Below are 13,873 nucleotides of genomic sequence, written 5' to 3'. Positions count from 1 at the left end.
ATTTTTACTAAACCGGTTTTGACAAAAAATTGATGTCAGGTTTTTGAAACAGAATCTTTATTACGGACCGATGTCGATTTGACAGTCCGAGAAACAAATTAACTTTTGAAATAAATCAGGTGTCAGCAAACTGAACTCTTACTACAGTACAGGCCACATTTACATTTTAGCCTATATTCATTTGCAAATTAATATTTGAATTCAGGTTGTTAAAACAATAAGCTAACAATTTTTTTTGAGAATATCAGGGTTTGGAAGCCGGACCGTGAGCTGATTTTACATTTTTCATCATATCTAGGGAATTAATCGACGACATTTCTTAAAATTTAATATTTGATTTCTGTTTACAAGTAGAAGGAACTGACAAGCTTTCTAGGAAATTCCGACGGCTGAAAAAAAGTTTAAAGCGTATTTTTATAATCTTCTCACTTGTCTATCAGTTTCGCTTAGGCAATACATTTAAGGTCGGTTATGTGCTGATCACATCAGATTTGTTTATTTTATTTTTTTATTTGCTAGTTTCTCTCTTTTATGTTTTTTAACACTCGCTATTCGTTTCGGTATTTTACACATATTTAAAAAAAAACAAATTTAATTATTCATTTTATAAAAATATTAAAATCGTTTGCATCTTTCATATAATAAAATCTAGGAATACTTGTTAGTTTTGTTTAAAGAGAATAATAATTTAATTAAAATCTATTAAATATTTTTTTGATAATGAAATAAAGATAAAAATGGAAAAAACAAAAACATTATTGCAAAAAATTCTTTGTTTATTTTAATACAACAAGGTGCTTGAACAAAAATACCTCAAAATCTGAGAAACAACCCCAACTGACCTAATTTGAATTCATAAGATTCAAGTTATTCAAATATAGAAATAAGATAAGCAAGCAAGTAAATATCAATAGAATTTTTAACAATAAAAATTTTAAATAAAATTCATGTTTTTTCTTAGATTTGAAAGCAATAAAAAAAAAAATATTTAAAGTTAATGTTAACAATTTGTAAAAAGCTCTTAAAATTCTTAATTTTTGGAAAATTTTTGGAAGATTATTGAATCGACACGTGTGTACTGGTTTATGTCCAGTAAAATTAAATCATTTTTAACAGTTAATCACGAATTTTACGTAAGAAGCCGACAAAAGATTCGAGAAAAACTCAGGAAAAGAAAATTGAAACGAAAAGGCCGAAACTTTTGCAGAATCGTTCAAGACGACAATACAAGGAACTTTTAGGCGATTATATTCAGAACCATTACAGAAGAAATACAGAGATAGGCAAGAGTCAAGTGAAGATTCTCACAAGTATCCTAATTATAAAAACAAAACTAAAGCAGTAAACGGTAACGATTTCCTTTTTTGTCCTAGAATAAGAGTAGAATAGCAAATATGGAAACAAATGATATCAAAAAACATTGTGAGCGGTAAAATAAAAATTTGTGCTATTTTATTGCTAGCGATCGAATTCGCCGTGGTAATTTCACAGTTCCATATAAATATATGTATTCTATTCGAGTTTTGATATTTCGCCGCGGAAAATCGCGGACTATTACGCTGCGGCGAATTCAGGGCAGCATGGTGAAATATCACTCCAATGGTTAATATCACTCCAATACATTTAAAATTTCGAATTAATTGATGGACTCCACTAAAAAAACCTTTAAATTTATTTAAATTGAGACTTGCAAATTAATATTATTTAGGAAGAACACAAAAATATTTAGAAACATAATAATGGTTATATGAAAGATTGTTCAATTTGTTACCATTTACAATAATATTTTATTAACCCTCGCATTTGATTTTAAAATTTTTTTTTTAAACAAAAAATCAAAAATTACAATATAAAAAAAAGGGTGTATGAAACAAATTTAGCCAATATTTATTTCTCTAGCATATTATACGTTATCCCTTTCGCTCCTTTTGTATAGATTCTTTCGAAATGTTTGATACTCCCTCATTTTTCAAATTATTATTATAATTTAAAAATGTTACATAATTTAAGAATTTAAAAATCAAAAATAATCACCGATATAAATTTATAAATTATTTTCCTTTTATTATAAATATGACATGATATCCTTTTTAACAAAAAAAAAATAATACTTTATATACAATTTAGTTGATACTTCCAACAAAAAGAACAATAATGTAAAGTGCATAGCATTAGTAGTTGATATAGCTAAAGAAAAGATGGCAGCATCGAAAAATAAATCAGTTCGATATATCTATACGGATTGGAAGTCAATGAAAATCCTCATTAGATTTCAATATCGTATAATTAACTCTTGAAATATTATAAGACTGTAATAGAAGCACTAGAGCATCATGGAAGGGGTATGATAAAAACACTGTAACAAAATATTTTTAAAACATTCTGTACAACTTTCTGAAAAATGTTTAACAATAAGAAGAAATGTCGTATTTAATTATTGAGTCACCTCCATTACATTCGGTGTCTGGATTCAGACGAAAAGCGTCATAATTTTTAAATAAAAGACGTCATATCAATTATAAAAGTTCAGTCAGAAATTGGAGCGTATTTGCAGCAAAAATAACAAACTCTTTAGTCTAAAAACAAAACCAAGACAGAGAACAAAAACTGCGGACAATTTCCGTTGTTAACGGTCGGTTAAATTCGCGGCGGTAACTTCGCTTCATTCTGCATAGTCCCATTCATATATGTATTATGTGTATTCTATTAGAATTTTGACATTTTCGCCGCAAGAAATCGCTCTTGTTTTGTTTTCACCTTTAGTTAATAAGTGTGATTTTTTGCAGCCGTTGTCGCCTTTTTAAGTTCGTGGCTACGTAATAATTTTTTTTTTGTTTAGGAAAAGGAACCTATATCCAGCCAGCCAATTCCAGCCTATTCCTACTTAATCAATCAGTATCCTGCCGGAAATGAACACTCCTTTTTAAAAGTTGTGTACGTAACTCTTTTTTGAATGGAGAAAATTTTGAATCGATTTCTTTTTGTTAAGAAATGAACACATGTTTAAGTGACACATACAATTACCGATAACAGCTCTGTTACTTAAACTTGTCATAAAAGTTTAAAAACCTTTACTACGATTTAAATTAATTGCGATCAAATTTGTATTGAAAGAAAGAATCATACACGCAATTTTTCATCCAACTGCCTGCTTCAAACCTCAATGATGTTTTTATTAGAGCACAATACAAAACCGTGAGTTTTAAACACGAACGCTCACAATACTTTTGTTTTATAACTGTCACTGTAACACTGTATTATAGTCTTAATTCAATCTGCCCGTTGCATTTTATTCATACTTAATCACAAATTGAATAACAAATTTATAATACCGATTTTAATAATTTTTTAAATAATAAAAGTGTCATGTTCATCAGACCACTAATAAGGAAAAACATAAAGAAAAATTTTTTTTTTAAATATCTAGTTTGAAAATTTTATTTTATTCGCTAATTTTTCCGTATATATCACTACTACTTTCCTCATTTTCATATTACCAAAAAATAAATATATATATAAATTGTTATATAAGTACATAGTTATAATTATATAAGGGTCAAATCAATAATAACTTTAAATTTATTGCGATATTTCGTTTTTTTTTATTGGTATAAATTAAAAAATTTTTTTAAATTGTTAAAGATTTCATTTTAAAAAAATTTCATAAAAAATAAAGGGGTAGATTGGCATAGATAACTGGCTTATCACAGACTTTATATATATATATATTTATTGAGAAAATAGTAAAATGTCACCAACGGGCGTACGCTTAATAAGGTCTGTTCAACTGATAGCATATACAAACTAATGCAGTATTCAACAGCATTCAGATATAACGATAATCTATATAGTGTTAGGCAGATGTTTCTAATTTTATTTTAGAAGTATTTTAATTTTTAAAATGAAGAATAAAATAATTAAAATTTTTCCTTTCTCATCGAATTAAAGTATAAAAATTAGATTAATAGAAAATCATACAATATAGAAGACAAAGTCAACCACAATAATTAAATATAGGAAGCATTTTGATTATATTTTTTTTTAGATTTCATTGTACATTGTGTATATATAGAGTGGATTGAGTGGGGTTATATTGCATATAATATGACAAATCGGATTTTCAAATACCACAATTTATAAAACTTTTTAAAATAAGGTAAAAAATCGGAAGTATTCATAAAAGTATAGAAAAAAATTCATCCATATTTATTGAAATTCAAGGATTTAATTGTAAACTCAAACTGATTATAAGTAGAATATAATGCCTACTGCAATTCAAGTATTTAAAAAATTTAATCAATAATTTCAAATCTGCAAGTTTACAATACCCATTTTTTTTTTTCTTAAATTTGTTAATACAAGAGAACTATAAAATATGGCGTAAATTTGCGTGTTTTATTGATTAAAATCAACTGATAAATTTTGTTTGCAAAATAAAAATCTCTATATAGTTTTTCAGGATTCTACGATAAGTCTGACTTTTAAAATAATTTGGGCTTATTCTGAGTATCGAATCACTAAGTGATAGTGATATTTTTATTGATTTAGTATGGACACGAATCATTGTGTATGAATTGATTTGTGTTGACAATAATATTATAGAAATTTTACGATAATTATCACTATCACTCCTCATAAATGATCTTAAACCGAAAAGTTAGCAAAAATTTTTATGTCTTTACTGATATGAGTTCTAGAAAAGTGAAAGACCGGGCAATATCCATTTGTAGAACATTGGATAAAAAGCGATTTGGTGGCCTGAGGAAATATGTTATGTTGGCGACTTCGAACTTGCGGCGAATAACGTTTCGGCAGATTTACAATTTCATCGAAGTTGTAATGCTATATGTTAAAAACTTCATTGAAGTTGTAATGTAAAAAATTTTATTAACGGTGAGATGTCGTTACAATATAGCTGTGATAATTTTATTTAAGAACGTCCAAATAAATACGAGTATATAGATCATAATCTATATATTTTGCTAAAATTTTCGGAGAACAATTTCCGGGAAATTTTTTCATACCTCTGTAGCTCAGATGATACAATGTCCGCCTAGAAAGCGGTAATCACTGGTTCGAGTCTAGTTCGAGGAGAAAATTTTCTTTAAATTTTTCTACTTTGGCCTGTTCCTTTGATTAGATCATTCATGTTTTCTGAAGTTGTATAAACGATTTTCCATAATTTATTCTAAAGCTAAACAACTGCACATTGTATTGCTAATTTGTAATTACTTAATTCTTCAGATTACACTATAGTTTACATTAAACTACACAAGACATGGAGAGTTAAGAGAATATTGCACAGTCATCAAAACTAATTGTGAAAACAATCTAAATCATAAGGTTTCACTAAGACATTACAACACTTCATCGCTTAACAATTAAAGATATCGATCGTATAAAGGAACAAGTTTCTATATATGCCATTCAAATAATATTTTCGCAACTTCCAGATTGAATTCTTCATAAGTAAAGAATAAATTTCAACCATTAAATTTTAGAATTTCATTTGAAATTAATTTTCAATCATATTTCGGACAATGTGACTGCTTTTTGTCATAAAATTATTAACATATTGAATTTGAGATCTTGAATTTTTTCCAATTATCGAAATTAAATTAGCAAAAAAAAAATTTTAAAGGACTCTTTTTTCTTTTACATCCTTCAAAACCTTTACCATATTTTTGCTTCCATAATTTTTATTTAGAACATGTCGAAAAATTTACCATTAAAAAAATGTTGTTTTTAATTTTTTTTTCCACAAATTTCTACATAACTATTTATGCAGAAGGATAACAATTTGAATAGAAAAACATTATTATTATTATAATGTCCTTTTGTGTAGTTGTCCCCATTTTCTAATATTATACACAATCTAAGATGATTTCTTTGGTCCTTTTTTTTTTACATTTAATTTTATTTTCCATTTCATCGTGTATACGAAGTATGGTCAAATATTGATAAGCTCCATCTTCATTGAAATGGTCAAAATGGTTCGGTCAACTGGAAGATTGAATAAAATTTGCGTCCTTTAAAAAAAAAAAAGAAAAACGAAGACAAAAAGCCCTTGTCCATTCCAAAAGAATCAAAAAACCAACACACTTACATGCGGTAAAAGAAGAATTAAATTTTTTTTATTAGAATTTTGTACATGTGTGTATGATGAAATTGTATAGAAGAGGTTGTTGTTCTCATATGCTTGTTTGAAGTTGATAATGATTGTGCATTCAATATTACTGAAAAAAAAAAAAAACAAATTTATTCCAATTTTTTGTTTTTGTTTTCGTCCTTCGCATCTTAGATATTGCTACTTGCTTATTTGAACATTTCTTAAATATTGTGCCTTTGTTGATTTTAAACATATTGTATATGTTCTCTCCCTCTCCCGTCCTCACTATCTCTCTCTACCTCTCTCTCTCTCTCTCTGTTTACTTAAAATAAAATTACGGATATTACCAAAGGATAATGGTTAAGAAAAAACTTTCTACATTTTACAAAATTTGTTTTTTTTTTTTTTCATATTTTTTAAATTATATGTGAAACTTAGTGGAAATTTACAAAATTTATAAAAGAAATAAGAAAATATTAGAAAAATTATGAATTTATTACTTTTTACTTATTTATTCAGTCGTCCAAACACGACGGGAGCATAGTAGAATTTTGGGAATTGCAAAATACCAAAACAACGTATGTCAAAACTTCATATAAAAAAAACTATGCTTTTTTATAAGAAAATAGTTATGCAGTACATCAATGGGATAAAAAGTCTAACCTTACTTTATATAAAAGAAAACCAATTAAAAATTGAATTTACAAAACTAATGGATTTGTGTGCAAAAGCACCAAAATTTTTTTTATTTTAAGAGAAATTGTACTAAAATTTACAAAAATCTCGCCGCCGTATATCAAAATTACTTTTATATATTTGGCCAAGTGCTATCTGTCTAGAACGTTAAAATATGAGAATGCGTCTATCTAGGATGCAATTTATTTAAAGAAAACCGTTAAGATACAAAAATACATCTATCTGGAACGCAATTAATTTAAAAAATCGTTAAAATACAACAACACGTCTATCTGGGACGCAGTTTATTTAGAAACTCGTAAAAATACAAAAATTTATGTGTCTAGAACGCAATATATTTAAAAAACCATTAAAATCGGAAAATCTGTCTGCCTAGAACGCAATTTATTTAAAAAAACCCGAAAGAATATGAAAATTTGTCTGTCTGGAACGCAATTTATTTAAAAAACCATTAAAATAGGAAAATTTGTCTGCCTAGAACGCAATTTATTTAAAAAACCCCTAAGATTATGAAAATTCATATGTGTCTAGTACGCAATTTATTAAAAGACCCCACAAAAATACAAAAATTCGCCTCTCTGGAACGCAATTTATTTAAGAAATCGTTAAAATGCCATAACACGTCTTTCTGGGAAGCAGTTTATTTAAAAACACGCAAGAATACAATAAATTCATGTGTCTCGAACGCAATCTATTTAAAAAATCATTAAAATCCGAAAATCTGTTTGCCTAGAACGCAATTTGTTTAAAAACGCCGTAAGAATACAAAAATTCGTCTGTCTGGAACGCAATTTATTTAAAAAACTGTTAAAATCTTTAAAATCTGAGAATCCGCCTGGAACGCAATGGCTATAACTATTGAAATTTTCAATTTTAAAATATTGAGACAATAATTACCATAATTATTAAAATAATATGACAAACATACTGCATAATTCTATACTTTACACACATGCATACATGCAAACTACGAGTTTAAATAGAAAAACATGGTACATAATTATATAAAATTTCTAAATACAATAAAGTCAAAAGTCACCAATCAATCATTCACAATATACAAAAACTCTCAACTTAAATAAACAAGCATATTACAATAAAAACAACATAAATAATATAATAATAATGATAATTTCCCATAGAACACAAAATTTATTATACCTTTATAATTTTTAATCAAAAAAAAATAAAAAAAAAAAACATTTAATATCCTTAACATCTTGTCTTTTTAACCCTTATTTTTTAGTTCCTTAAAAAAAAAACTATAAATAATTCATTTTCATTGTAATAAAATCAATAAAAAAAAAATCACCAATATGAAGTGAAAAATACACAACAATTTATGATTGTTAAACATAACCCCCATTTATTAATAAATTGGCAGGATAACAACACATGTTTTTTTTTTTCTCTCCTCAACAAGAATTCCTCCTGCTGGACTACTAGTCTGCGTTGGCTGTGGCCTCTATATATGAATTGAGTAATTTAACCAAAAATTTTAATAAATTTTATACAATAAAATTTTCTTTTTAATAAGAAAAAAAGGGTTGAAATTTATTTATTAAAAAATTTATTATTGAAAATTGTTCCAAAAACTCTTAATTTGCCTAGTGTCAAACACTATCAAGTATTTTAACTTTAAGTAATTTACTCTATAAAAAAAAATTTCATAATAAATTCTATTTCAACTTCTTTTTACAGTCAAAAATGTTAAAATCGAACATTTGAGCGATGATGAAGAACAGCAACAGCCAACACGCCCAGAAACTCCCATTAGTTATAATACATCGAAAGCTCCTGAAAAACAAGATAATGAAGAGATTTTAAATTTAGCAAATAAAGACATATCAAAAAATCAGGAAAAAAATTCATCACAATTAATCAACAATAACAATAATAATAATGAAGAAGAAGAGAAAATTGAAGTATCTGGCAAAATATTGAAATTACGACAAGATCTTGAAGAATCACCAACAAAAAATCATTTACCACACACAAAATGTAAATCTCCGATAATTCCAACAAAAACTATTCCAAATCTTGGAAATATACCACATACAAACGCTAATCATCCTTCTCATCATCCTTCAATTTCACCATTTGGACCATTCTTTTTACATCAAAATCAAATAAATTTAAATACATTAAGTCCACATGATTTACAACATGCATTTCAAATGCAACTTCAAAATTATATTGAAATGATGCATCAAGTAACACCGCACGATAAATCATCAATTCCAATAGATGGTAATCCAATAGAATCACAACAAGATGCAACAACAATGGCTGCAACACAAATACTTTTACAAAATTCATTACATGCTATGGCACAATTACATGCTTTACAACAGCAAAAACAACAAAATCATCAACAACAACATCATGATCACATAAAACCGAATTCTTCAACACCTACTATAATCGGATCACCTTTGAGAAGTCCTTCTCTATCACCTATCAGCGTTAAAAATAAATTAAAACATATCAAAGAACGTAAAAATACAACAATTATTGATTCAGAATATGAAGATGATGAAGATGATGAACAAGAGAATATTAGAGATGATAATAATCGTATTAAAAATATCAATACAATTAATGATGATGAAGATGATGATGATTTAATTGGAACACCATTATCAGCATATTATAATAGTCAAATTCAAAATAAAACACCACCAAATACAATATCTGGTACAAGTATTGGAATTGGTGGTGTTTTAACACCATGTACTCCCAATAATCCATCATATTCAAATCAAATTAATTTGTCATCAACACCAAGAGCTATTTTAGATCATCATCAACATTCTCCTGAAGAATCAACAGATCTTGAAGAATTAGAACAATTTGCAAAAACTTTTAAACAACGTCGTATCAAATTAGGTTTTACACAAGGTGATGTTGGATTGGCGATGGGAAAATTATATGGAAATGATTTCTCACAAACTACCATATCAAGATTTGAAGCTTTAAATTTAAGTTTTAAAAATATGTGCAAATTAAAACCGTTATTACAGAAATGGTTGGAAGATGCTGATACAACAATGCCCAAAACTGGAGGGTAAATACTTTTATTTTTTTAATTTCAATTTACTTTTATTTAATTTTTCTTTTTCTCTTTAACACACAGAATATTTGGAACAAGTCCTTTAAATAATCCATTTGCAGCAAGTGAAGCTATTGGAAGACGACGTAAAAAACGTACATCAATTGAAACAACCGTCAGGGGTGCATTAGAAAAAGCATTTATGTTTAACCAAAAGCCAACTAGTGAAGAAATAACTAATTTAGCTGATAATTTATGTATGGAAAAAGAAGTTGTACGTGTTTGGTTTTGTAATCGTAGACAAAAAGAGAAACGTATTAATCCACAAGCTAATGGTTTGGATAGTCCACCACCACCACCAATACCGCCACCACCATTATCATCATTATCAGCATTATCATCTCTTAATCATAATACAGCAAATTTATTTGGATTACCATCAAATATATGTCATAATGGTAATATAGAAAATAATCATCATCAATTACCATTTATAACTTCATCTTCAAGTAATTCACCTTTTAATAATTTATCACAACAATTTCATCATCATCACCATCATCATCATCATCAACAATATTCAAATTTAATGTTACCAATTAGACCTGAATGACCTTTAATGACAACATCATCAAGATTAATGTCATCGCCATCATCAACATCAACATCATCTATAGCAAATTTTTGGAAAAATAAAGAAATTATAGAAAATTTTAAAAATTTTAACGCAGATTATGATTATGATAAAAATTCAATTCAAAATTTCATGGATAATCATAATGAATTATCACCATTATCCGATAAACGTTCAACAATAAATTCTACTATTAATAATAATAATAATTATCATCATCAAGATTTTAAAAAATTTCATTTTATACCATCAATTAATTCCAATAATAATAATATTGATTTTTATGAATCACGAAATGGTAATATTGAATATCGTTAGAGTAGTTTCATATTAAGGTCACAAATGAACAAAATTAGTTATTATGTAAATTTAATATGCAAATAATGCAATATTCTTTTTCTGTTTTACTACATAAAATTTATTTTAATTTGTTTTTATACCTGTTTTGTGATTACTTTCATTATTGTTATCGTTTCATTTAAAAGTATACAACACTCTAGAGCATGGATGTCAAAAGTGCGGCCCGTGGGCCGCATGCGGCCATTTTCTTATTTTGGTGCGGCCCTCTAAAACGAATTGTTAAAATATTACAACTACAAATATGCAACCCAATTGGCTACTACAAATATGCAACCCAATATTTTAAGACTTGTTCAACAGAAGCAGTGTCACTCAGCTCCCAGTACTTCTAATAAAAAATAAATAAACGTTTATACACCTTAAAAATTGAATTAATTGTTTTATTTTGTGGCCCTTTTGTCAAACAGAATATTGGAAATTGGCCCATAGTTTCAAAAGTCTTGACATCCATGCTCTAGAGAGTATTTGAGAGAAAATTGTGAATCGAAAACTATTTTATTAGTAAAAACTTCTCCATATATCAAAAAATTAAGCCACCTATCGGAATAAAAATGCTCTACTACTTCTCTTAACTACTCTTGTATATTATAAGTGCTACAGTTTACACTGTTTTGCATCTGTTATACTTACGTTTACAGTTACGTGTTATACGTCTTATATGCTATGCATCTAAAATGTTATACATGTAGAGTTTTATATTTACAATTAAATGAAGCGCAAACATTATTATGTTACTCATAATTAACGATATACCAAAATAAACGTATACTTAAATATAAGAAAGACAAATCGACATATAAACAGTTGATTGAAAGGAAAGGTAATAAAACATAAAATTGACAAAGTACGTATTCTTGAAAACATATTATTATATATTAAATGTCAAAATTTTGTTAAATACATGTTCAATACAATATATTAAATATATATGTACTCACACTTTACAGAATATTTTAAAATATCAATTCTGAAATTCTGAAATTTTATAAAATAAAAACTCAAACTGACATTTTAAATGCTGTATATTTGACATTTACAATATTTAAATTGAAATTTAATAATATTTATGTATATTACGTTGATTTTTTAGTAATTCAATAATTTCCCGTATATTAACGAATCTTATATTAAGTTTGTAAGTTTATTTTGGTATAACATTTATTTTTGGTATAACAGTTATTAAGAATTCAGGCTAAATCGAAGAATTACATAAATTCCATGCTTATTAAACTATAATTAACTAATTATTTAAAAATAAATTTAATTCAAATCGAAAATATATTTGCATAAAATTTATTATAAAACTCAAAATCATTTGTAACTCAATTATATATACCATTATACCATTTCTTTTCCGAATCTTAAAGATCATAATATTTTAAAAATATATTTTACATTCATATCAATATAATTGAATAAAATAAATTGAAACGAATTTAATTAGAAAAATAATATATAGAATTTTAATGGAAAACAAAAATTAAATATATATACCTACACATACATATATATATATGTATATATATATATGATAAATATTATATTTAAGGCATTATTAAATAATTAAATAATTAATAATTACACATATAAGGAAAAAATCTTGTAAGTACCTTTATAATAATAAATAAACAGAGAAAAAAAAATTATAAATAATTAATAATATTAAATTAATATATAGTTCCTAATATTCTCATGTACATTATATACATACATATATAAATTAAATATTAAATTAAGATAATTTTGAATTTATAAAAATGACAACACTATTATAAATATGTAAAAATAATATAAGAAAGAAATAAAATAAAATAATAAAACATTTAAAATTATTAATTAAATTACATGTAAAATTTTAGTTATTAAGTATATACATATATACATATAAATATATATAAAAAAAGTTTACAAAAATAATAATTATTATAAAAATTAATAATTAAAAAATATGAAAGAAATAAAGAAAAATTTAATCAAGTATACGAAAAGATTTATAACATTTGTTGTTCTTTTTAATAATGATTTCAATAATTTCAAGGGGGTAATCAAGGATATTTAAGGGATAATTAAGCAATAAATGGCAAACTATAATTTTAATAATCTCAATTATGTAAGAAATTTCGATTTTCATAAAATAAATAAATTAATTAATTTTAATTTAATATAATTTCCACTAAGAATTCAAAATAGATTCTTGAATAGCACCTATACGAGTATTATATAAAGCGTGTTCGAGACTCGATTGAACTCCAGAACCAGGGTGATAGAAAGAAATGGTGATATTTTGCTATTAGAGCCCGATTTCTTGAACTATTGGGCGTCAAATTTAGAATTCCCCAAAAACCGTCTAATTTTTTTTTTTATATTAAACAGTTATAAATGAAAATCAAGCTTATAACAAAGGCAAAAGTTAGTAATTTCGAATTTTAAATTATTTTAAGTAAGAGATTTTAATTTTTAACTGAGTTTGGGAATTAATTGTCTAACGTTTACAATTCTCTAGATTTTGTAAACTAATAAATTAACTTAAATGTGAATAAAACCAGTATGTCTAATGTAATTTGCTACACGAATCCTTTTGTATTTCAACATCATCAAACAAAAATCTAACATTTTGTAAACAAAAACTCTGTTAAGTTTGAGAATTATTAGAATAATATTACCTTTCAAGTAAAGAATACATTTACGAGTATATCTCATGTATACGCTGCATTCTTTCACATTTTAACTTAAAATCCTAGTGTTATTAAAAATGCTGCTTCAGAATTTCACATCCAATATTGACTTGGTTAAACATCCGCCTTTTGTTCCATCGAAGTTGTATAATTATAATATCGAAAAATTTAAATCTAAAATTTAATTGTTTAAAATTCACAAAGAGTTAATTGCAGTTTTTTGGCAACAAGGAAACCAGCCAAAACAAAATGAAAATTTTTTATTGTTTTAATTTTTTCTTATTACTTTGGCATTCGCGTTACTGCCATAAAACTTATGTATGATCCTTAAAATATATATAGGTATG

At 26.0% G+C, this 13,873-nt stretch overlaps 1 protein-coding gene across 1 annotated transcript in view; it reads left to right on the top strand.

Moving 5' to 3' along the window:
* The window catches only part of LOC129612935 (POU domain protein 2-like), a gene marked incomplete at its 3' end in the record, with an annotated part of 32,872 nt that extends 22,477 nt beyond the window's left edge, over positions 1-10,395 (top strand). The window contains exons 3-5 of the mRNA XM_055526788.1: positions 8,507-9,268; positions 9,452-9,872; positions 9,942-10,395. Of these exons, the coding sequence (XP_055382763.1) occupies positions 8,507-9,268; positions 9,452-9,872; positions 9,942-10,395 (1,637 nt within the window). The remainder of the gene's footprint in view (positions 1-8,506; positions 9,269-9,451; positions 9,873-9,941) is intronic.
* Between the last annotated feature and the right edge of the window lie 3,478 nt (positions 10,396-13,873).

This window comes from Condylostylus longicornis, unplaced genomic scaffold (genome assembly GCF_029603195.1).
Source record: "Condylostylus longicornis isolate FDR11 unplaced genomic scaffold, ASM2960319v2 ptg000079l, whole genome shotgun sequence".
In the NCBI taxonomy this organism is placed as follows: domain Eukaryota; kingdom Metazoa; phylum Arthropoda; class Insecta; order Diptera; family Dolichopodidae; genus Condylostylus; species Condylostylus longicornis.
This window is presented reverse-complemented; position numbering and strand designations above follow the sequence as displayed.